Source organism: Camelus ferus, chromosome 3 (assembly GCF_009834535.1).
Source record: "Camelus ferus isolate YT-003-E chromosome 3, BCGSAC_Cfer_1.0, whole genome shotgun sequence".
Classification (NCBI taxonomy): domain Eukaryota; kingdom Metazoa; phylum Chordata; class Mammalia; order Artiodactyla; family Camelidae; genus Camelus; species Camelus ferus.
In genome coordinates, this window is record NC_045698.1 from 49,398,308 (window position 1) to 49,425,364 (window position 27,057).

The 27,057-nt window shown below is 35.3% G+C and overlaps 1 protein-coding gene across 6 annotated transcripts in view; it reads right to left on the reverse strand.

Moving 5' to 3' along the window:
• FAM169A (family with sequence similarity 169 member A) overlaps positions 1-27,057 on the reverse strand; it is an 83,307-nt gene that overhangs the window by 5,785 nt on the left and 50,465 nt on the right. For 5 of the 6 annotated variants that reach the window (XM_032474263.1, XM_032474260.1, XM_032474274.1 and 2 more), the window contains exons 6-11: positions 15,878-16,057; positions 9,696-9,824; positions 8,942-9,054; positions 5,827-5,866; positions 5,161-5,311; positions 445-601 (exon numbers count right to left, since the gene is read on the reverse strand). In XM_032474263.1, coding sequence (XP_032330154.1) covers positions 445-601; positions 5,161-5,311; positions 5,827-5,866; positions 8,942-9,054; positions 9,696-9,824; positions 15,878-16,057 — 770 coding nt within the window. The remainder of the gene's footprint in view (positions 1-444; positions 602-5,160; positions 5,312-5,826; positions 5,867-8,941; positions 9,055-9,695; positions 9,825-15,877; positions 16,058-27,057) is intronic. The other variant, XM_032474269.1, reaches the window with a different exon arrangement.

The window sequence follows — 27,057 nt, forward strand, 5'->3', positions numbered from 1 at the left end:
ATATTTTTTTTCTGGACAACTAATTCTGCCCTTCTAACCAAAATAGGAGTGCAATGGGGGGCCTGTTGAACCTTCAAGTGTTCTAACTTGTTTTATAAGGCAGACCTTGTATAGTCGCATCATTTGTGTCACTTCTTAAGTATGTTTAATTCCACAAATTAATTTGTATCTTAAATACACTGAGGGACATGACTATCTAAACATCCTCTATTTTATATTCTCAATAAGTCAACCTTTATAAACTCAGTTTGAAATATAAAGTAACTGTAACTTTATCCTCCACTTCCTGATCTTGCTTAATATAGACATACATGCTTTTAAGCATTAAATCCAATTCCCACTAACAGTCTAAAATATATCATTGCACTTTTCTAACCATATATGATTAAGAAAGTTAAAATTTAGTTACTTCCATTCATTTTATTTAATAAGCGAATCTCATACCTTTTCACCATCTTGCTTTTCCAGGCGTGGCTGGGTTTCTGGTGCTGGCCGAACGTCTTTATCACTACTTCCATCTGCAAATTCCATCACATTCTGTTCAGGTCCCTCTTCCAAGAATTCTTCTGAGCTCTCTGATGTATGTGCAGTAGACTCCAATCTAGAAAACCAAAGTAAACCATCCTAACTTGTTTTATTAAGGATGAATACAAAATTTTAGGAATCTGTTAACAAAGTAACACCTTAGAGAACCAACTAACTGTTGTTTGGTCTAAAACCAATTTCTTGACCTTCTTACAAATCTGTTCTCTTTACTGTCTCATTTTCCAGTTTGATCACCATCTTTTCAATCATGTAAACTAGACCTCTCTTTTACTCTATGTGTACTGACTGGACCTTGTTCTCCTAGAATGCACATACCTGGGAGCAGTTCACCTGGGACAGCCAGTTGAGTTTCCAGCTTGGTCCCGGCAGCAGCTTAACTGGGGGCACACCTTATCTTATTGCACCTCACTTTATTGTGCTTCAAAGACACTATGTTTTACTAATGGGAGGTTCGTGGCAATCCCATGTTGAGCAAGTCTACTGGCACCATTTTTCTCAAAGCACGTGCTCACTGCATGTCTCTGTGTCACATTTTGGTAATTCTCAAAATACTTCCAACTATTTTGTTATGACTACATTTGTTATGGTGATCTGGGACTAGCTGATGTTACTATTCTAATTGTTTGGGGGCACCATAAACTACACTTACATAAGATGGCAAACCTGACGGATAAACGTGTGCTCTGATTACTCCAACCAACCAGCTGTTCCCCCGTCTCTCTCTCCTCGGCCTCCCTATTCTCTAAGAAACAACAATATTGAAATTAGGTCAGTTAATAACCCTGTGATGGATCTAAGTGTTCAAGTGAAAAGAAGAATCGCATGTCTCTCACTTTAAGTCAAAAGTCAGACACGATTAAACTCAGTGAGAAAAGTGCGTTGAAAGCTGAGACAGGCCAACAGCTAGGTCCCTTGTACCAAACAGTTAGCCAAGATGGGAATACAAAGCAAAAGTTGTTGAAAAAAATTTAAAGTGCTACTCTAGTGAACACATGAATGATAAGAAAGGAAAATAGCCTTATTACTGATACAGGGACGTTTTAGTGGTCTGGATAGAAGATCAAATCAGCTACAATGCCCATAAGCCAAAGACTAATCCATAGGAAGGCCCTAAAACTCTCTTCATTTCTATGAAGGCTGAGAGAGGTGAGGAAGCTACGGAAGAAGAGTCTGAAGCTAGCAGAGTTTGGTTCATGAGGTTTAAGGAAAGAAGCCATCTCCGTAACAGTGCCAGATGAAGCAGCCATCACTGACGCAGAAGCTGCAGGAAGTTATCCAGGAGATCTAGCTAAGATCATTAATGAAAGCAAACAACAGATTTTCAATGGAGACAAAACAGCCTTCTACTGGAAGAAGATGCCATCCAGAACTTTCACAGCTAGAGAAGAGAAGTCAATGCCTGGCTTCAAAGGATGGGCTGACTCTCTTTGTTAGGGGCTAACACCACTGGTAGTAACTTCAAGGTGAAGCCAATGCTCATATTCCTCTGCAAAAATACTAGGGTCCTTAAGAATGATACTAAATCTACTCTGTCTGTGCTCTCTAAATGGAACAACAAAGCCTGGATGATGGCACATCTATTTACATGGTTCACTGAATATTTTAAGCCCATTGTTGAGACCTGCTGTTCGGGGGAGGGGGGGAATGTCCTTTCAAAATATGACTGCTCACTGACAATGTACCAGGTCACCCAAGACCTCTGACTAAGACACACAACAAAATTCATGTTGTTTTCATGCCTGCTAATAAAACATCCATTCTGCCACCCATGGATAAAGGAGTCATTTCAACTTTTAAGTATTATTATCTAAGAAATACATTTCATAAGGCTATAGCTTTCATAGATAGTGCCAGAGATGTGACTGAATTGCTGCGATCGCATGATAAAACTTGAATAGATGAGGAGTTGCTTATTATGGGTAAGGAAAAAAAGTGGCTTCTTGAGAAGCCTGGTTAGATACTGTGAAGACTACTGAAATGACGAAGGATTTGGAATATCATATAAATTTAGATGATAAAACAGCAGGACAGTTTGAAAGGACTGACTCCAATTCTGAAAGAATTTCTACTGTACGTAAAATGCTATCAAACAGTATTGCATGCTACAGAGAAACTTTCAGTGGAAGAGTCAGTCAATTTATGTGGCAAACTTCATGGCTATCTTATTTAAGAAATGGCCACAGCCATCCCAATCTTCAGCAACCACTACCCTGATCAATCAACAGCCATCTACATTGAAGCAAGACCTCCAACAGCAAAAAGATCGCTGATGGCTCAGATGATGGTTAGCATTTTTTTACCAATAAACTATCTTTTAATTAAGGTATGTTTGGGGTTTTGTTAGACATAATGCTATCACACACTTAACAGACTATAGTATAGCGTACACATAACTTACTTTTATATGCACCGGGAAACAAAAAAATACATGTGACTCACTTTATTGCGATATTCACTCTGGAACCAACCCACAATCTCTCTGAGTATACCTGTATTAATAATGCCCCTTTCATTCTCAAAAATATCAGTTTGGACAATAAATAATATGGTTTAGTTCTACCTCTAAAATACCTTTCAAATATATCCTTAACTCTCTATTCCCATTTTCATCTTCCTACTTCAGGCCCAATTCTCTCTGGACCACTGTAACGTCTTCCTAATCCATCTTCAGTCTTGCAGTGCATACATTCTTCAGTAAGGTTTTCAGAGCTATGTTTCAAACACAAATATCTGTACCTGTGACAGTCCAGCTCAGAAAATTCTGATGGTTCTCTATGCTTGGAGAATAAAGTGTGCCTCCCTTCAAAGCCTAACATGACCAGACCCTTGTATTTTTATCTCCTACTAGATGTTACAATTTACCCTATATATCAGTTATCCTTATCAACCCCCCTCCTAGCTTTGTGCCTTTGCTCATGTTATTCCTGTAGTCTAGGACTACGCAGTGCAATACAGTAGTCACAAGACACTCATCACTATTCACAGTAACTAAAACTAAATGAAATTAAAAGCTCAGTTCCTCAGTTGCACTAACCACACTTCGAGTGCTCACTGATAAGCACACTGAGCAGTGGCTGCCATATTGGGCAGGGCAGATACAGAACATGTCCATCATACAGAAAGTTGTTTGGACAGCCCTGGTGTACACCAGGGGTCAGCAAACTCTTCCTTTAGGTCTTGTGGGCCATGTGGTCACTGAACAGCTGCTCAACTCCACCACTGTAAAGCAACGCCATCATAAGAAACATGTAAACTACTCAGCATGGATGTGTTACAATGAAATCCTATTTACAGTAGGTGGTGGGCCAGCTTTGGCCTACAGACCATAGTTCATGTACCCTTGGACTAGAAAGTCTTCTTTCTCAACTCTGCTTTCTACTTATCTTTGAAGCCCTGGCCCAAATGTGAAAGTTCTCCATCCCCTCAATTAGAATCAATATGCTCTCCTTTACATGCACAGGATTTTGCACTTCTATTACTGCATGTGCTTGCAGTGCTCTTAATCTGTGTCACAGGCACAGACACGTGTGTTAGAAACCACCGGGCAGTCGATTCTTCAAGGGCAAAGATGAAGTATCTGAGTAAGCATTCAAGCATTTAGCCTCACTGTTACTATTTTATAAAAAGAAAATTTCACAATAATTCTGCGGTGTTCAATTTTAAATGCAGTTATAGTCCCTTCTAAAAAGGGTATTGCATCAAAATGTGGCTCAGTGAATAAACTCATAATTATCTTAGCTCTTACTCTTTTCACAAATTACTAGATTTAAATATTTACTTAAATTTGACTGTAACATGATGAATTTTTCATCAAAATATAACACTTACATACTTAATTACCCAAATCTATACATAATAAAATTAGCATAGCTATAGAACTCTCTACCTGAGTAGAATAATTTCACAACTAAAATGGCAGAGCTATGAATAGTGACTCAGGAACAGTTAGCAGGACTTCCAAGGCAAAAGTCTAATTGTACTGTAATATTCTAAATCTTGCTTTAACATGTTGATCACCATGTCACTCAAATCTGGGTAACAGCTGTGTTCCCTCAGGAGCACTTGATCCACAGCGGGCAGTCAATGCGTTAAGAGTCAAAGGAAGATAGAAAATAAGGTTTTGATCCAAGCGTTTTGTTGATTCGGCTGGTTGGTAAGTTCCTGGAGGAGCTGATGATACCATTTATGGCTATTGCTAATTTATGTTAAGTTTTAAAACCCAGGAAGATGTATCAGTTATAAAGTAAAACTGAGGGTTTTTTAAATTGACTAGAGCTCAGCATTACTAAAAACCACAGCTACTGCCAAATTCAAAGTTGGCGAAAATGACTCATTTGGGATAATACAATCACTAGAATATTCTCCTGGATTTTTACATAATAGATGAAATCGTGAGTTTATTCCATTCTCTTACTAGCAACCTCTCCCTACAACACTGTCAAAGGGACACTTACCAAGTGTCATCAACACTCTTGTGGAAGAATTCAAATACAGACTTCTACACCAAGGTCATTTGCTATACAAACAATATAACCTTCACCTTAAAAACCAAATACTAATAATATGATAAGAAAAAGAAAGAAAATAATGAGTGTAAAATAAACAACACTTTACTTGTTTACTGAAGCTGTAGGTGAAGTCTGGTGAGTCCTTTCATCTTCTGCTTGCGAACTACTAAATTCAGAGTCCTGAAACCGCTTTCCAATCTTTGGCCGCTTTAGATGACTACTTCGAGCACGAGTGGAAACAGGTGTCTTATCATGACCTGAGAAAAACCAGCAACACTACAATTAATTGATTATGTATACAAAGGATTACCCCTTAAATACACAGAAATGCAGGAACTAAGCTGGTTCACCTATATCCCCGCCATCACACACTTCCTTTCTCTCACTTACATCAGGCTAAGAAACCATGTCAGTGTCTCTTTCTAAATTACAAAATAATGTTGTCACTATTCATTCCTCACACTTCTGTGCTACCCTGAGCTCTGCAAAGTGCTTCTGTGTTTTCACTTATATCCTCGGCCAGTAATCTTGGAAAATAAACGAGGTAGACATTACTGTCCTTATTTTACAGGTAAGGAAATGAGGAAGAGAGGTACGACAGCTTACCCATCTGTTCACACGGCAAAATCAGTGGTAGTGGTGGCATTAGAACCCAGATCTAGATTTTAATGCTGGGTACGTCTTCACTTACTCTAAAGGACACACACACATGAACACATACTTAATCCTAAGTGTCTCATACACTTACTGATAGACCAGGTGAATTTCTTACCTTCAGAAGTGCTTGCAAAGGCATCTTTTAGAGAATCAATCTAAAATAAAAACCAAATATAGATATAGATAAAAACCAAAAGTTTTAGATCCTTTTTTCTCCCTATGGAGCTACTTCATTCAGTGTCAAAGAAAATCTTTTAAAAATTTTTTCAAATAGCACTTTTCATGCTCATTATTCATCAATAAGGAAAATTTAGTTAAGAAATAAAAAGGCTATATCATAGCCTGTTTATTATAAGCCTAACAACTTATCAAGCCATCTGTTACAGTGATATACACTGCAGTTTCCCGAGTCCTGTCCTCACCTACCTTCTCTTCTCAGTCCATATCCTTTTCCTGTGTAATTTTATCTGCCACATTTACTTCCAGATCTATTTGCTGATGAATCCAAATACACAGTTTAACCTCCCCAACTTTCCCCCTGATTTCCAAAGCTCTATTTCCAATGAAATATCTCTCCAGTGGATACTTTACCCAATTTCACATACAACCTGTCCCAAACTGAACTCTTATTTTTCCCAATATTATCTTCTATCTAGGTTAATGGCAGTAACAATTCGTTATGCCATTCTAGCCAAAAACCTGTGAGGCAGTAATGACTTCTTCCTATCCCTCATTCAATCAGCCACAAAGCCTGTCAATTTTGACTCTGAAGAATCCCTCAAGACTGCCCCCTCTTTGGTATGACCAATCATCTTTATTACTAATGATTTTAAATCAGGCATGTCTCATCTTTAACATGCACTCCTCAATGGTACCCCTCACTCTAATCACGTGCCCTGTAATCTCCTCCACTATTACAGCTGATGCTTCCAAGTCACAAACGGTACCACTTCTTTGCTTTAAAAAAACATACAAATAACATCAAGATTTGTAATGGTTGATCACCACCTAGAATACAAACTCTCAACCTCTTACAAACCAACATGCCATTTTCTTTCACACCTGTGCTTTTTACATGCTATCTGTTGGAATGCCCTATCAACCTTTATCATAGAACTCCTGTCCACTCTTTAATAAAAGTCCAGCTCAGTTACTATACTTATTCCAGTCCTTGGGCAGAGTTAATCATACTCTGCTATGTACCTTCAATTATTTGCTATATATTCTATTATGGCAATAACTACCCTGTAGTATATTTGTTTACTTATTTGCTTCCAGTAATGGACCATCTACTTCCCCCATGCTTCTAAGAACAATATTTCTGTATGTCCAGTGCTTGGCACAGTACCTATTTTATTATATAAATTGCTGTCCGTTCATTCATTACACATTTATTGAAACCCTACGATATGGCAGACACAAAGACTTCAAGAAGATCTATTTACAGGACACTGACAAACAAGGAAATAACTGTGACAGATAAGATAAAAATTCTGCCTTCAAGAAGCCTACAGTTCAACTAGACAAGGCTAACACATAGATAGAGATGAATAAATAAAAGGTACCAAAAGTATCCTAAGAGAAATACATGTAATATTTATGCCCAAAAACAGAAAAAAAAAATCAGATAGAAATATCAACATCACCTAAAGACTAAATCAGGTAGTCTTGTAACATATATCAAATGTTATAACATTTAATACATATATAAAAATATCAAGGTGTACACCTTAAATATGTACAATTTTTGTGAATTATACCTCAATAAAGCTAAAAAAAAAAAAAGGAGTTAAAATGAACAAACAAAACCAATTCCCCTGTGGTTACTGATGAAAAGAGATAAATAGTTTAATAGAAAATTATTTTCCTTGAATTAAAATACTAAAGTAATATGAAGACTATATATTTTAAAAACAAAAATCGAATTTATGTTGCCAACCTCATAATATGATACCATTTGAATATACTTTCATTAAAATGACACATTTAAAATTATTTGGCTTAATATAAAATAGATCATTGTTCTCACTACATGTATGAAAAGAGCAGATTTTTAAACGTTCCTTAGTTTTATGATATATGACCAATATTAAATGACTCTGAGTAAATCTGAAGAACTTGGACTGCAACATAATAGAACACGGGCTTATTCTGAAGTCTGAAATTCCAAAGGTAGAAAAAAATAAAAACAAAAACTTGAACTCCTTACATATAGCTATTGTATTATTTACATTATCCTTAAAAATGTTTTACATAGTTTCAAAGAGTCAACACTCATGCTAATTAAGACAGGAAAAAAGAGGCACAAATGACTCCCCCAAAAACACATGTCTCTGAATCACATACACATTTACATAGACATATTCAACACTCACTAAAGATATACTACGGTACTTGTGTACAAAACAAATATGACTGTAATAAATGCCATCACAACAAAACACTGCATAAAAATAGACTTCCAGAATCCTATCAATGGACTTGTATTTTAAGTAATAACAATTAAGTAGATTCTAGAAATGTACCTGGTGAGTCCTCTGGAATTCAGTAATGGGACCTGTCCTTCTACTTCTGGGTTACCTACTATTTGCAAAGTGCATGACATTCTACAGAGACCTAGCATATGTAGCCTCAAACTTCCCAAATAACTTCATACCCTTTGACCTACTACTAATTGTACTTCTAGAAATTTATCTGTGTAAGGAAATAATTACTTTACACAAAGGTGCATGTATAAATGTGTTCATGGCTGGGCCATTTATAAATATAAAAAACTTAAGTGTAATGTGTTAAGGAGATAAATGATAGTTATCTACACAGACTAGAACAGTGTGCTGCTATTTAACAATGTTTTGAAACAGTAATGCCATAGAAAATGCTTACAATAGTATGTTAATGGAGAAAAGCAGTTAGAAGTAGCATAAAATAAGAACAAAAATAAAACATATGCAGATACATGTTTTATTATATATTTAGTACATATATAAAAATTTTAGTTGCTATATCTAGGATAATGGGATTATAGATTTTTATTTTCTTCTATATTATTTTGTGTTTTCCAAATTAAATCCTTAATAACCAGCTAACAGAAAATAACAAAGTAACTAACACAGTAGAAATTACATAAGATTGTTGAATGAACAGTAACATTAAAAGCTAAATATTAGCTGACCCTATTTTTAAAAAACAGCAAACTTAGTATTTCCTACATAAACACACAGTGTACCTACAGTTAGCTGCATCTCACTAGACTGATTATCTTCAGTTCCGGCTTCAAATTCTGGAACAGATGCAAGACCGTATTCTCCAGACATAGGTCTTTTAGCTTCATTGTGAGAAACTGCTGTATGTAGAAAATTTAAAAAATTGTAACCCAATTAATATTTGGTTTTAATTGTAACATCGTTTGTACCGATTTTCACAAAAGCACTGAAAAGCAGCCTGAACAAAAGGGTGTTGAAAATCTGGTGTGGGATATCCCCTTCACCAATATCTTACAGTGAGACTTTGCAGATGTAGAGTCTTTAATAGTTATCTGTACTTAGTGGCTTCGAGGAGAGATGGACGAGACCCCGGTACCAGCCTTGCCCTTCTGATGCCTGTTCTCCCTGTTTGAGTCATCTGTGTTAATTATCACCCATCAGTTCCTACTGGACTGTTACATTCCACTGGGCTATTCTAGATCCTCTTATACTAGTGACTCAAATGGTTACATAGAACAAAACTTCAAACTTTAGAAAAGAAGCTCTGTTACTAAAGAGATCACATAACAATATACCAATACTTTGGACTGTAAGGTGCAACCATTAGGCACTGCTTTTTTTTTTTTTAATTGAGGTATAGTCAGTTTACAATGTTGTGTCAACTCCCAGTGTAGAGCACAATTTTTCAGTTATACATGAACATACATATATTCATTGTCACATTCTTCATTAGGTACTGCTTTTTAAGCTGGACTTGTGTTCAAAACGGAAACATTCTTACCCGTAATTTTAAGCGCTTCTCTTTGTAACGCTCTGGTGACTGGTATTCGCTGGTACCAATGTCCAACACCTTCAACCTCCCAAAGGAGCTCATGGTCCCCAGGATACTTTTCAAAATACTGCTTGCAAGCTGAAAAACACATTGAGAATTTTCTAGAAATCCCAAAAATCAATTGTTTGGGAAAACAGAGATGGAAAGTAAACTGCCCAACTCACTTAATGGGGCTAGCATAACCCCGATAGCAAAATCACCAAGCAACCAAAAATAATAAAGCAGTCTCATTTATGAATCAAAATCCTAAATAAAATTCCATATTAAAGTTTTAAGTAACCAAGGAATTAAAGTCCTCATAAAAGATGTACTTCCCCTTTAAAGAGAAAATTACTAAATGTTACTGAAGGACATAAAAGAAGAACTGAAAAAAAAGACTGTTAGACTCAATAGTGTGAAAACACCAATGCTCACCAAATTATTCTGTAAATTCCATGCAATTCTAAACAAAATCCCAACAGAGATTTTCTTTAATGGAACTGGACAAAACCTGATCCCAAATTCAAAATGAAAGAACGAAGGGCTATGAAATAATATTCAGGCCAATTTGAGGGAAAAAAACCAAGGAGGACTTATTCTAGCAGATTAACAAGAATCATCTTAAAGGCACAGTAATTAAAAACAACCTGGTATTGACATAATGTGGAAGAGGAGGAAGAGGAGGAAGAAAATTAAATACCAAGGGGGGGAAAAAACACCAAGAAAGAACCACATATACACTTGAAATTTGGCAAATGACAGAGGAGGAATCACATTTCAGAGGAGAATGAATAAAACTATTAAATAATGATGTTAGAATAAAAGAAGTCAGATCTTGACCTCACATCAATATCATTCATAAAAATAAGTTCTAGATGAATTCTAATACCCATTATAAAAAGCAAAATGTTTAAAGAAAACATAAGAGAATACCTCTAGGATATCTGGGTACTAAAGGATTTCTTATAAAAGATAAAAAAATCACAATCTGTGATAAAATAGTATGAGAAACATGATTATTAAAGTTTAAAACTTTCTATATAGGACTTTCTGTGAAGATGGACATGACCTACAGCAGCACTGTCCAATCCAGTAGCTACCAGAGCCGCATGGGGCTGCTAATGACTTGAACTTACAATCTGATTTAATTTTAATTAACCTAAACTTAATTTGTATCAGTAGCTGCTTTATTTGGACTACATGGTTTATATTTAAAAGGCACCATACCCAGGACTTTATCCGCAGGGCCAAAGAAGATTGTGTCCCCCAAGTTGAACTAGAAAGGTTAAAGATCAAGCAGCTAGAAGGGGATAAACATCGACTTCAGCAGCAGCTTAACGATGCCAAAAACAAGTATAAGATTTTAGAAAGAGAGTTCCATCAGTTCAAGGATCAGCAAAGCAACAAACCAGAAATTCAATTACAGTCTGAAATAAATCTTCACACAGTGGAAAAGGTTGAACTTGAAACAAAGTTGGAACCTGCAACTAAGTCTAAACTACATTACAAGCAGCAGTGGGGACAAGCTTTGGAAGAACTTGCCAGACTTAAGCAGCAGAGGGCAGGAAAGTCAAATGGCTCGTCTTAAAAAACAGCAAGAAGAATTGGAACAGATGAGGCTGCATTACCTGGCTGCTGAGGAAAAAGACACAGTAAAAACTGAAAGACAAAAATTATTGGATATAAGAAATGAACTGAACAGGCTAAGGCAACAAGAACAAAAACAGTACCAGGATTCCAGAGAGACCGCAGCTAGAAAAATGGACGGCCCACGTGGCAGGACTCGGGAAGAAGGTTTGCATGATTATTTGACTCGCCTCCTAGAAGAAAGGATGCTTCTTCTCTGGAAAAGGATGGGTGTGTGTAATCACGAGGATCGAATGATGAGTGAACTCAACCGACAGATCAGAGAGGTTTGGGCAAAAAACAATGCCAGTAATTAATAACATTTGGAAAATCTTTACAGAGACTCCAGTTCTAAATTTTAATTGTAAAACCCTCAAAAGAAGGGAAAATTGATATTTTAAAATGCAATTTTCAATTTTTTATAAGCAAAACTTTTTATGTTATTGTATAGTATTTATTTGACTTTATTTACTTTATGCTGCCTCTCCACTGGTTTATTTCTAACTGCATTTTATCTACTAATTTTCAATGACTTTTCAGGGTTTCTCATAATTTATAATTTCATAGCTAACTTTTTTTTTAACTTTTTTTATTGAGTTAGTCATTTTACAATGTTGTGTCAAGTGGCTAACTTTCAAAACAGCTTTTCACTAAATTTGCTCTCAGAGAAATGACTGAGTTTCCAGTTACATAATTTTTTATGGTGAGCCAGAAGAGTATATGTTGCACTTTAAAAATGCTGTCCTGTTCATTTGAATACAGACATCTTATAAGTTGAGGCCATTTGTAAATGTAACTAGTTTTATTTAATTCATTTTAGAGGATCTGTCTTTTTAACTTGTAACATTTGCAGATGACAAGTTTGAAAACAGAAAGCAGGATCAGGGCAGAGAAGCCATATGTGATCTACTGAGCGACAAATTAGTCATTTATTTAAATAAAGTTACTAGAGATTAAAAAAATAAATAAAGACACAGACTAGGATATAAATAGAATAAAACAAAAGATTAGTATTCTGGGCATATGAAAAATTACTAAAATTGAATTAGAAAGACAAAATAACCCCAAAGAAAAATTGGCAGAGTTATGAACAGGAAATTTACCCATAATGAAACCTGAATGGTCACTAGATGATAAACCTCACTAGCTGCCAAGGAAACGTAAGATGAAACAGCAAGATACCATTTCACACCCATCAGATAGTAACAAGCATCAGAAGAATACGGGAAATGGAAACTCCCACACAGCTAGTGTGAGAACAACTGTAAAGTGGTTAGTAAAGTTGAAGACAAATATTTTATGATCCAATTCTACTTCTAGGGATACCCTAATGATTTACACATATGCGGAAGACATCGTATAATGCATAAAATGTTCATTACAGAACAGTTTTCAAACTGGGGTCAGCGTACAACCTAAGTGCTCATCATCATTAGGGGATATATGAATAAACCATATATGTATACAGTAAAATACTATACAGCAACTTCAACAAATAAACTATAGCTACGTATAATCAACACTGATAAATCTAAAAAAAAAAGTCAATAAAAGAGCAAAATGATATCATTTTATAAGTTTAAAAACACATTAAACACAATGATACAGCCTCCGGAGAAAACAGTTTAGCAATTCCTCAAAAAGTTAAAACACAGAATTCTAAGCCAACAATTCCACTCTTTGGTTTATATCCAAAAGAATGAGAGGAGGGACTCAAACAGATATCTGCACACCAATGTTTATTCACAGAAACACAGAAAGGGAGAAACAACCGAGGCGTCCACCAATGGATAAATGGATAAATGAAATGTGATACAGTCACACAATAAAATCTACTCAGACATAAAAAGGAATGAAATTTTGATATATGCTACAACATGGATGGACCATAAACATTATGCTATGGAAATAAGACACAGAAAGGGCAAATAGTGTATGAATTCCTATTTGTGAGGTACCGAGACCAGGCAAACTCATGACAGAGAGCAGAAAAAAAGTTAACGAATGCGGGGGAAAGAGGAAGGGGAATTATTGTTTGAAGGGTACAGAGTTTAGATTGGGGATGATGAAAAAGTTTTGGGTTCAGATAGTGCTGATGAGTACACAGCACTGGGAAAGTGATTCATGCCATCGAACTATTTACCCCTATAAATAAAGTGGTAAATATTATTTTATATGAATTTTATCACCAAAAACTTTAAATTTTAAAATTAAAAAAGCACACTAAATAATGCTCTACAGTGTTTATGGACAAAAACATAAGTATGAAACCATGGGCAGGAAGGATATCCACCGACTTCAGGAACACAATTATCTCTGGGAGGAAAGGAGAAAGAGAAATGGGGCTGGGGAGGGATCCAGAGAGAACATCAACTGTATGTTCAACGTTCTGTTTAGGTTTACCTAAAAATAAATGAAAACAAACATGGCAAAATCTTAACAGCTGTTAATCTGGACAATGGATACGTGGACACTAGGATTCTCTCTTTTTTCCCATATGTTTGACAATATTTCTTATGTTTTCTGGTTGTAGTTTTCATACCTAACAGGAAGGGAAAAGCTGGGGGGGGGGGGGGATGACAAGCCACACTGAGTCCTTTGCCTGAATTAAAATAACTAAAATAGAATACCTTACATAATACATAAGCACCTGTTATCATTTGGTATTCAACTTATTTATCATTAGAATCCTAGAAAAGTGCAAGTAATAAGAGGTTCCGCCTGCAGCAGATGTGGTTGCATTCCTCCCCAGATTCAGTGAAGCACTAATTAGACTTTAAGAGCAAAATCCATTTGCAGATTATCCAAGGTTATACAGGGTTCATTCCATTCTCATGTATGGATTTAGAGAGAAACCATGATTCAAGATGGGCATGCAACCCTTGGTTCTTGTTTTGGGGATTTTTCATATTAAAAAGGAGGAGGAAACAAAAAACAAAAATGTTTTTTCAGTGAAAATAAATATCTGATGTTAGATTAAAATCAATGGTAAAGTATATTTTATAAAAGTTTTCAATAACTTACTTTTCAGGATTAAATCTTATTCATTAAGAAAAAAGTAGTGGTATGGGCTTTATGCCAATGCAAATATAAATCCACCAATAGTTTTTAAAACATCACGACACAATATATCCACACAATGGAAAAATAAACAGCATTGAAAAAGAGAAGACAGAGCTATGTGAATCCACAAGACTGAATCTCATAATCATAAAGATTAGTAGAAAAAGCAAACTGCAAAAAGAATTCATACAGTACATATTATTTACATAAAGTTTTAAAATATGTAAAACAACATTGCATTGTTGGAGGATAAGTACGTATATGGGGAAAATAAATGCCAAATTGAGGATGGTGCTCATTTCGGCCAAGGGAGTGAACTAACTGGATATGACAGGAGTACAACTGTATTGACAATGATCCACTTCTCACGATGGTACATGCTGGATGGTACACGATTATTTGTTACCTTTTTCTTTATGTAATTTTTGTATATATATGGAATTTCTCTTTTTAATTTAAAAATCTACCACAAATAACCCAAAGAATGGTCAAAGGATTTCAACAGACACTTCTCCAAAGAAGATACATAAAAGACCAAAATGCACATGAAAAGATGCTCAACACCAAACACAAATCAAAATTATAATGAGATGTCACTCCATAACCACTGAGATGGCTATAATCAAAAAGACAGATAACAAATGGTGAGGATATGGAGAAACTGCAAACCTCTTACACTGTTCATGGGAATGTAAAATGGTGCAGGTGCTTTGGGACACAATTTGGCAGTTTCTCAAAAGGCTGAACACAGAGTCATCATATAACCAAGCAATTCCATTCACACCTAAGTATATACAGGAGAGTTACGTCCAGACAAAAACTGCACAGATGTTTAACACAGCATTATTCATAATACCTAAAAAGTGGAAAAACAATCCAAAAGTCCATCAACTGATGATAGATAAACAAAATGTGGCATATCCACACTACAGAATATTCTTCAGCCGTAAAAAAGATATGAAGCGCTGATTCATGCTAAAACATGGATGAACCCTGATAACATGTACACAAAATGAAAGAAGCTAGACACAAAGAGCTTACAGTGTAACTGTATCACAAAATTCCATTTATATGAAATGTCTAAAATAGGTAAATCCATAGAGACAGAAAAGAGGTTAGTGGTTGCTAGAGGAACGAGGAATGGGGGAATACAGAATGACTGCTAGCTGGTTCAGGGTTTCTTTTTGGGGTGAATCTGCAATTAGATAGTGGTTATGGTTACACAGCTGTAAATATAGTCAAAACCACTGAATTGTACACTGTGAATTATATTTCAATTTTTAAAAAAGCTACCACACCCCCAAAATACCATTTGTGTGAGATAAGGGCACATTTGCAAAATTAAGCCCTAGACAGCCAAAGCATACAATTTACTTAATACTGATATGTGCATATTTACAATATTCTGCAAAAACAGGTCAGAAGTGACACTGAGACAAGTATAACTTTTCAAAACTTAATACCTGTGTACATCAGAGAGGTCAGTGGATACCGCAAGCCAAGTGCGTCTTCTGTAAAGGAATCAACAAAGTCCTCCAGCATGTGAAGCCCAAAATCTTTGCCTCGGTATTTCTTTCTTACAAACATTGTATCGAGAACTGGCAGTTGGTAGCTTTGGGTAAGAAATGAGGTACATATGCTGCCTGCAGTCATAAAACAAAAGTCCAACAATTTTTCACATTTGAAAGGCCATATATGTATATACATTTAGAGAACATGGGTTAAGCCTTTCTAAAATTGGTTAGTTTTTCTTACATCAAGAAGAATGTTAAAGAAATGTATTTTATATTTTATTTTACACGACAAAATATTTTCCAGCTATTACACATCATAATGTATACATGAGATGAGAAGAGCTATGTATTTTATGTTTGCCAACAGTATCTAACAAGATAAATAACTAGTTCTATTTCATGAACTATATATCTGAATACGTATCACTGTTCGTAGACTCGCACAACCTTAAAACTCATCAACTATTAAATTTTCAAATTTAAAGAGTATTTGATGGTTGTATACAGTTTATAATACATGAAGTATCTAATTCCAACCTTCATACCTGTCATCTTTTCTTTACTTTTTCCCTATTGAGTACAGTCTCATTTTTATCTATTTAATGCTGGCAAAGAAATGAACTAGTTCTCCAAATGTTTAAGGACTATAGATTAGGACTTAATGGAAATATATGTTTTAGAAATGGCTAGGTCAGCAATCATTTTGCTGTGAATATACTACTTAAAATATGTATGTTTAAGGTTTAACAGAAGAAATGTTCACTGTAGTACATAAATATGACTCTTCATTACACAGTTGTATTGATTTGTCTTCTAAGAACCCTGATTTGGGTTCTGACCCTCCAAAGAGATGTGACAGCTCCTGCTTTAAGACAGTTTACAAGTTGAGGGCATCATGGTGGGGCATCCCACTTTCTATTAATTGTAGTATTAATTCACAGTTAGCTATTAATCAATATTCAACTCTGCGCCTCAAATTAAATAATCTATTATTCTCATTGATATGATTCTGGATAATTCTAATAATATAGTTCAAGAAAGAAACAAAATTTCAGGAAACAAACATCTCACAAATTAACTTTTACCAATCATATCACTTGATGAGTTGGTCAATATAATAAGACTTCTTATAGTTCAACCGAATAATGAATGATCTATGATTAAATTGGAGAACTTCAATAACCTTTTGTAATAGTCTCCAAGACTATCAGAGACTATCAACTAATTTAAGTTTAGAATACGTAATATACATTGCTATATGCTTGAATCTTAACTGCTGACATTCAGTTAGGATACTGATAAGAGTCAAAATGTCTTAAATGGTGATTTTGGTTAACAATATTGTATTATATATTTGAAAATTTGTTAGAAAGGTACATCTTAAGTGTTGTCACATCAAAAAAAAAAGAAGAAAATAGTAGCCATGTGAGAAAAGACATGTTAATTACCTTGATTTTGGTGAATATTTCGCAATGTGTATCAAGTCATCAAGTTGTACGCATTAAATATATATAACTTTAAAGTATCAATTATGCTCAACAAAACTGACATAAATAATTTTTGTATGAATCTAACACGTAGTCTCACCAACAAGCTACTGTGACCATTATCAGCTCTTAGTGTCTTAAAATCAGCGTTTCCTCACAGTCACTGCCAGAAGTGATAATGACATCAAAAGAGACATTACTTCGTGAGTAGCAGTAATTCAGAGGACAAAGCGAAAATGAGAAGAGGAAGCACTGTCTAGTTCTGGTTCTCAGTACAAAGTCTGAGGATCTGCTGCTATTTACTACTGTGCATGCTTCGGTCCTTACAAAAGAATACCAATTGTATGAAGTAAACGTTCCACAAATTGGGTTTTTTTTTCTGTTTCCACAAAAATATTCCTTTTAGTAGAAAAAAGGTAAAGTCCAGCATCTGTGTTAAAATGGTCAACTTATAAAACCAGTAGTGCTCACAAAGTCTAAAGTTCTATTTACTCACCACGTCCATTTTCATCTCACAAGAGCATGCTAATTCCCTTATTTTGCCTATATCCTGAATATTTATTTTTGTATTTGGAGCAGGGTTCTAACTTTCTACAGAAACAATCAAATAAAGGGCAGAAAAACTTCCCACGTTGCTAGAGATTATTCAGACACGTCAACAGCTAAAGATAATAGCATAACTACTTAATACATAATTACTTAAATGAAGTTTTCATTAAATTAAATCTACTAATTGAAATGAAGTGAAACTTAGCCTTGCACATAGCAGCTTGAATATTGATATTCCTCAGAGTTCCATCTCTGGCCATCTTTTTTCTATGTGCTCTCTCTGGGTAACCTCACCTACTCTCAAGGCTTCTACCATTTATCCAAATGCTCATGACCACTCATCTTTAATCCCTGTAATGCATGAGACTTACTCCAAGATTAACAATGGAAGAGCCCATATAAATGTAAATATAACAAAAAACACATGATCATCTCCATAGAGAGAGAAAACGCATTTGACAAAATCCAGCACATGCATGATTAATACTCAGCATCCTCAACCTGATAAAGAAATCTATGAAAAACCCATAGCTAACATCACACTTAACAGGTGAAAGGCTGGATGTCTCCCCTAAGATCAGGAACAAAACAAAAATGTTCATTCTCACCACTTCTATTCAACGTTTACAGGAGGGTCTAGCCAGGGAAATTAGGCAAGAAAATGAAATGAAAGGCACCCAGACTGGAAAGAAATATAACTATGTTCATAAATGAAATGATTTTGTATATAGAAAATCTTAAGGAATCCTGGAAAAAAAATAATTGACACTGATTTCAAACAAAAAAGATTTCAGCAAGGTTGCAGGACACAGGATCAACATACAAAAATCAATTGTATTTCTATACAACAGCAATGAACAGTCTGAAAATGAAATTAAGAAAACAATTCTACTTACAATAGCATCAACAAATAATAAAGTTCTTACGAATAAATTTAACAAAAGTACAAGAAAATTGTGTACTGAAATTTGTATACAAGTATCTAAAAGAAATTAAAGAACACCTAAATAAATGGAAAGACATTCCATGTTCACAGTACAGAAGACTTAACATTGTTAAGATGTCAATACTCCCCAAACAGACCTACAGGCTCAAAATCCCAGCTGTATTTCTTGCAGCAATTGAGAAGGTAATCCTAAAATTCACAGAGAAATGGAAAAAAAAAAAAGCAAACAGCCAAAACAATCTTAACAAAGAACAACAAAGTTGGAGGACTCACACTTGCCATTTTAAAACTTACAAAGGTACAGTAATCAAGACTGTGTGGTATTGGCAAGAAAATAGAGATCAATGGAACAGAGGTTCCAGAAATAAAACCTCATACTCATGGTGAACTGACTTTTGACAAGGGCCCCAAGGTAACTCTATGGAACAGAATAACGTTTTAAAATGAATGGTGCTGAGCCAAGTGGATAGCCACGTATGTAAAAGAATGACGTTGGACCCCCTTTCCTCACACCATATACAAAAATTAACTGCAAATGGATCATAAACATAAAAGTAAGAGCTAAAACTAGTCTGAGGAGAAAACATAGCAGTAAATCTTTATCACCTTGGGTTAGGAAAAGCTTCTTTAGCTACAACACCAAAAGCAAAAGTGACACACAAAAAGATAAATTGGATTTCATCAAAATTAAAAACTTCTGTGCTTCAAAGGACATCATCAAGAAAGTAAAAAAAAAAAAAAGAAGAAGAAGAAGAAGAAGAAGAAAGTGAAAAGGCAACCCATAAAATGAGAGAAAATATTATCAAAGTATATACATATCTGATAAGGGACTTGTATCTAGACTACATGAAAAAATGCTTACAAATCAATAATTAAAAGACAAATAAAACCCAATGTTAAGAGATGGGCTAAAGATTTAAACAGACATTTCTCCAAAGGCATACAAATGGTCAACAGGTATATAAAAAATATTTAATGTCACTAATCATCAGGGAAATGGCAAATCAAAAAAAAAAAAACAGACAATAAATCTTGGCAAAAATACAGAAAACTGGAACCTTTGTATACTGTTGATGAGAATGTAAATGGTACATGCACTATAAAAAACAGGAGGTTTTTTTTTGAGGTTCTTCAAAACTTAAAAAAAAAGTAGAGGTTCCTCAAACCATTAAAAATAGAACTACCATACGAATCCAGCATCCCTACTTCTGGGCACTTGTCCAAAATAACTGAAATCAGTATCTCAAAGAGATATTAGCAATCTAGTGTTCAATGTAGCACTATTCACAATAGTCAAAATGTGATAACAACCTAAATGTTCACTGATGGATGGATGGTCAAAGAAAGTGTGGTTATATATACATATATATACACAACAGAAGAATATTCAGTGATTAAAAAAAGTAAACCCTGCATTATGCAACAACACAGATGAACCTTAAAGACATGCTAAATGAAGTAAGTCTGTCGCAGGACAAATAGTGCATCATTCCAATTATATGAGGTATCTGTAATACTGAAACTCATAGAAGCAAAGTGCAGAACAATGGTTGCCAAAGACAAGGGGAGGGGGAGATGGGAAGTTGCTAATCAACAAGTTTAAAGCCTCAGTAATGCAAGATGAGTGAGTTCTAGAGATGTGCTGTATGACATTCCTAGTGAACAATATTGCAAACTACAGTTAAAAATCTATTGAGAGTACATCTTACATTAAGTTTTCTTACCATAATAAAATAAACATTTAAAAAACCTATAAAGTAAATAATCTAGACAGAAAGTAGATTAGCGGTTTCCAGGGACTGTAGGGTAAGGCAAGTGAGCAGTGACTGCTGATTGGTACAGGAATTCTTTTTGAGGTGATGAAAATGTTCTGCAACTAGACAGTAGTGGTGGTTGCACGACTGTGTGAATATACTAAAAATGACCTTAAAAGACTGAGTTTTATGATACGGGAATTAAAATAGGATGGATCTCAAAATAACTATGCTGAAAGAACCCAGACTAAAAAACAAAATCACATACTTTATGATTCCATTTTGCTAAATTCCAGAAAAGGCAAACTAATATATAATAATAGACAGCAAATAAGTGTTTGCTTGGGAACAAACTGGGGCAGGAGGAATGATTAAAAGGGTGCAAAGAAACTTTTAGAGATAACAGCTATTTCATTATCTTGGTTGTGATGAAATCACAGGTGTATACCTAAGTCAAAACACAATAAATTGGGGGGAGAGTATGGCTCAAGCGGTAGAGTGCATGCTTAGCACACATGAGGCCCTGGGTTCAATCCTCAGTACCTCCTCTAAAAATAAATAAAACCAATTGCCTCCCCCAGCCAAAAAAAAAAAAAAAAAAAGACACACACACACACACACACACACACAATATGTTATAAGCTGTAAATATCGGCAATTTTTTGTATGTCAGTTATATCACAATAAAGTTGTGGGGGGAGGATTAAAAAAAAAAAAGACAACCCAATTTAAATATGGACAAAAGATTTGAATAGACATTTTTCCAAAGAGGATATACAAGTGACCAATGTACACATGAAAAGATGCTCAACATCCTTAACCATTAAAGAAATGCAAATCAAAATGACAATTCCATGCCACTTTACATCACTAGGTTGCCTATAATCAAAAAGATAGATAAAAACAACTGTTGGCTGATAATGCAACACTTAAACAAAATATTTATATTATTTATATTTTCTGTGTATCTATATACCTCTTTTGAACAAAAAGAAGCATTTTATCTCCTGTTTGCTTTTTCCTAAATAGTATATTTTCCATTGTCATAACATAGTCTCTGAAAACATTTTTTAAAAAAAAGTGTTGGCAAGGATGTGGAGAAATTGCAACCTGGTACATTGCTGGTGGGAATATAAAATGGTATAGTCACTTTGGAAAACAGTCTGACAGTTTCTCAAAAGGCAAAATTTAGAGTTACCATATCAACCTGGATTCCACTTTTAGGAACATAACCAAGAGAAACAGAAACATGAAAAAAAAAAAAGCCTTCATAGCAGCATTATTCATAATAGCAAAAGAGTAAAAACAACTCAAAAGTCCATCAACTGATGAATGAAAGACAATATTGGAAAAGCCATACAAGGGAATATTATTTGGCCATAAAAAGGAATGAAGTGCTCATTCATGCTGCAACATGGATGAAACTTGAAAACAGTATGCTAAGCCAAAGAAGCCATACACAAAAAACTACTGATGGTATAACTGTATGATTTCATTTATATGAAACGTCCAGAACAGACAAATCTATAGAGACAGAAATCTATAGACAGCTTAGTGGTCATCCAGGGCCAGGTACAGAGAGAATAGGAGGGGAGGGAACGGAGAGTGACTGCTAATGAGTACGGGGTTTCTTCTTGGGGTGATGGAAGTAATCTAAAATTGGTTATGGTGATAGTTGTGTAATTCTGTGAATATACTAAAAAAGAACTGAATTGTATACTTTACATGGGTGAATTGTATGGTATGTGAACAAACCTCAATAAAGCTGTAAAAAATGTAAATAAAACAACATAAGAATTTATACATGTGGGGTGGGAAGGGATAAATTTGGGAGTTTGAGATCTACAAATGTTAGTCACTATATATGAAAATAGATTTTTTTAAAGTTTCTTCTGTATAGCACAGGGAACTATGTTCAGTATCTTATAATAACCTTTAATGAAAATGAATATGAAAACAAATATATGTATGGATATGCATGACTGGGACACTGTGCTGTACACCAGAGACATTGTAACTGACTATACTTCAATTAAAACAACAACAAAAAAGCAGTAGAAAAAAGTTTATACATGTGACTCAAGTAAACCATTTATAATCAGGTTTTTCATAGACACTCCCCAAACCTGCTCCTCCTCCAGCTGACTGATTTTTCAGTAAATCTCACCACCATTCTACCTATTGCTCAGAGCAAAACACCCAGAACTCATCCCTGATTCTTCCTTCATAGCCCGTGTACAATCCATCAGGAACGTTACAGCAATAACTTCATATTTATCTCAAATATGAAGACTTCTATCCCCATTTCCTTGTTCAAGCCACCATCACCTCTCACCAGGGCTTTTCTGCAACAGCCTCTTAACTAAATTAGCTCTTAACCCTGCCATCTCTCCTTCTGGTTTTCCACACAACAGGGCTACCTCTTTAAAAGGCCAATGAGAGTGTTACTCACACCCAGGCTCAAGACCCTTCAACTGATTCCTGTCTCCCACAGAACGAGACTAAGACTCTTCCCTGGGCGTACTAGGCCTGTCAGGATGTGGCCCTGCCTCTCTGAATCCCTTCGTCACTCACTCCCTCCACTCCGGCCACACTGGTCTCCCTGCTGTTTCTAAAACACTCTGAACTTGCTCCTGCCCCATGGGTTTTGCCTGTCGGTACTTTGCCAGAAAACCTCTCCTCTTGAAACTTCACCTATCTCATTATTCCCTCACTTCTTTAAGAGATGCTTCCCTTGACCATTTTATTTAAAATAGTATCCCTCCAAACACAGATGAGGAAAAGGAATGCATCTTGACCACTCTGATCTGATATCCTACAACATTTTTCTCATTATTGTGGGAGAACCAATCACACAGACACACCTCATGGTGTAAGTGACTGAAAAAACCTAATCCCTGACTGGACAGCTGTTGGCCAATGAGAAGACTATAGAAGACGAAACACAAATATTTGGTGAACAGCTAACAGCCTCAGCTAACTTTCTGCTTTCTCTTATTTCCCAGTAGATTAACATTCTGAAAGTTACATTTGGTTATCTAAGGCTGTTGTCAGTAATTTATGGCCTCACATCAATATTCACAAATATATACTCATGTTATAGAATAGTTCTGACTGATCTCATTCAATTTTTAAAATTATACTGAATTCTGTGGCCCACATAAATATGCACACCTCCTCAGGTGGTCCAACTTACATTCCTAACCATGTAGCTCTACTTACATGTCCTATAGGAACGCTGAACTTCACATGTCAAACCTGAACTCAAGTATTACCACGTCCACTCTTCCTTCTATATTCCTGGTCTTAGTTACCAGCTTCCCACATAGGCACCCACACCAAAACCCTCAAAATCCATCACTGGTTCCTCACCCCCTTTCAACACACAGAAGATGGAGTCACCCCACCCTGTCCATTCAGAAATCTCCCTCGACTCTGTTCCCTTCCCTATCCCTAGTGCCATTTCCCCAGTACTGGTCCTTCTTTCAGCCGAACTACTAAAATATCCCTTTACTGACTTCCCTGACCTCAGAATACAATTTTCCTATCCATCAGTAAGTGCTACAAAAATTATCTCCCTAAAATATTTAATGATGTTGCCCCTACATAAAATTTTTGGACTTTTATCTTATTGGCAAGGAAGCTATCAAGCTTTAGTGTGGCATTTAAGACCCTTCAGAAGGGGAGCTCCACCCTCACCTCTCCCCACTCTACACTCACTTTAGTCCCACCAGCTTGTTCAGGGTGCTGTCCCAAACACACCTTGAACTTCCATGACTCTGCCTTCTTTCATATATTCATATTCCATTCATATGTTTGCTAAGGATTTTCCTTTTCTTTCCTCTCTCTGCCTACTTACAGCTCACCTACCCTTAAAAGTCACTTTTTTTTTATTTGAAGTATATTTGATTTACAATGTTGTGAAAGTCACTTTTAAATATCACTTTCTCAGTGACACCTCCCCTTAGGCAAAATTAACTGCTCCATTCTTCAATGATCACTACTGTTAATACCTCGAATATACTACTTATCAAACTGAACTGTGATTAGCTGGCTACAGTCCTCTGTTTTACCCACTAGATCTTTGGTGCTTTTAGGTTCTGACCCCACAAAGTCATCTTTGTGTCTCCTCGGAGGATGAAGTCAGCCTTACCTCCCAATAAATAGAATCTTACTGGAAAGCGTATGCCTTTTAGAAGGGTAGAACTTTCCCAGAAAATTAAGTACCTATCTCATTTCCCCATGACAGATTTCAGGTAACCACAGAGGAGTGTGGGACTCCCCCAGGCCTTTGCTCACTTCCTTAAAAAAAGGATTTTACCCAGACAGGCTCAGAGCCCTAAAACACAACTTCAACCCTTTTCCACACAAACCTGTGCTATGTTTTGCCTTTAGCTATATGTACTATCAGTCTTTACCATTTTATGATCTAGTTTTGTTATTCCTTAAAATATTCTTAAACCAGAAGGGTCAGAAATCTGAATTTCAGTGAACAGAAAGTGAGTAATCTGCTCAAAAAAGGAAGGAAGATGACAGATATAGCTCTCAGTCAAGTCAGAAAGTCAGAAGGAAAGCTAACCAGCAAATGAAGAGAAATAACACTTCCACTATAAATTACTGCAAGTGGAGATTACAAAAACCAAAAATATGTCTCCTGGTATTGATCATAAATCCTTTTAGTAGTGAGTCAACAAACTGATTTTAAAGTACTTGTTGATTAGGCAGTGCTTCCCCCATGTGGTTCTTTTACTGTGCTTTCCCAAACATTGAGTCTTCAGATTGGATCAAAGTGATTCACAGTTGAAGCCAAATAACAAGACATTTCCCAAATAGCACCTAATGATAGTGTTCTCAATTTTGTTTTCTTCTCAGCTTGTCTACACTGAACTATACCTGATTTATACACGTTTATATCTTTTGTATTTCTTGACATAGGACAGTTACAAAACTTTCACTAAATTAACAAGTGAATGTCATGTTTTGGTTTTCGTAACTGCATGAGATTTTTTTCATTAGCAGCTGAATTAGCATGGCTCTCCTTTCTAACCAACATCAACTTTATCTTCCTTATATTGAGTTTTTAATTTCCAAGAGCTCTAAGGACATTCTTTAAATATATCACTGTCAAGAATGTAATAACTACTCTTACCTTCTAAACATATTAAGAGTTGTTTTGTTTGTTTTTGCATTGTTGGTCCCTTCCAAATTGCTTTTATTCCTTTTTTTGTTTTGATTTCTTATCTTTCACATCAGGTTTCCCTAAGCTGTTTGTTCATAGTTAAGAATGAGACATTAAAAAGTTGATCAGTGTGCAAGGTGGGGATTGCTGACAATGAGCTGAGACCTTTTCCAGGGGAACTATTTATACTGGTATTTTTAGAATATTTTTTTCTCTTGCCCAAGTCAAATTCCTCAAAGTGTTTTACTCATGTAACCATTAAATAATTTTGAAATACATACCATGTGTTCATACATCTTTGGTAACATCTAAAATTTCCAACTTAAGTTTCAATGATTACAAAGGATGTAATTTCTAGCATTTTATCAATATTAACTTTTAAACAACTATTTATTTTTTAAATAATTTTAGACTTACAGAAAAGTTGCAAAAATATATAAAGTTTCCACATATCCTTCACCCAGATTCCCCTAATGTTAACATCTTACATAGCCAAAATAGTATTATCAAAGCCAGGAAATAAACATTGATAAAATATTATTGACTAAACTATAGACATTATTCAAATTTCATCAGTTTTTCTACTAACATCCTTTTTCTGTTTCAGAATCCAGTCCAAGATTCCATACTGCATTTAGTTTAATGTCTCCTTAAACTCTGGTCTTTGATAACTCATCCTCTTTCCTTGCCTTTCATGATCTTGACACTTTTGGAGATTACTGATGAGTTATTTTGTAAAGTAACCTTCAATTTGACTTTGTCTAATGTTTTCTCATGATAAAATTGAGGTGATGCATTTTGGGCAAAAACACCACAGAAATGATGTTACGCCCTTCTCAGGACACCAAAAATCAAGGTCTCTGATGTTGATATGTCCTATTTCTGGTGATGTTAAACATGATCTATTAGTTAACATGGTGTCTGCCAGGGTTCTTTATGTACATTTACCATTTTTCCCTTTTCAGTTAACAAATGAAAAACAAAAACTATTACATCGCTCTTCTTTTAAATGTATCAGATGGACCCTAAAAACTATTACCAGTTTGATTTGGTATCTGTCATCAACTGAACAAATTATTCCTTTACTACTGAACTAACCATTCCTTAACACTCAGAAAGTTTACATTGTTCCTTTTTACCCCGAACTTCTATTATATTTAAACTACAGACTGTTATCCTTATGTAATATTTTTATACTTGAATTATATATGCTA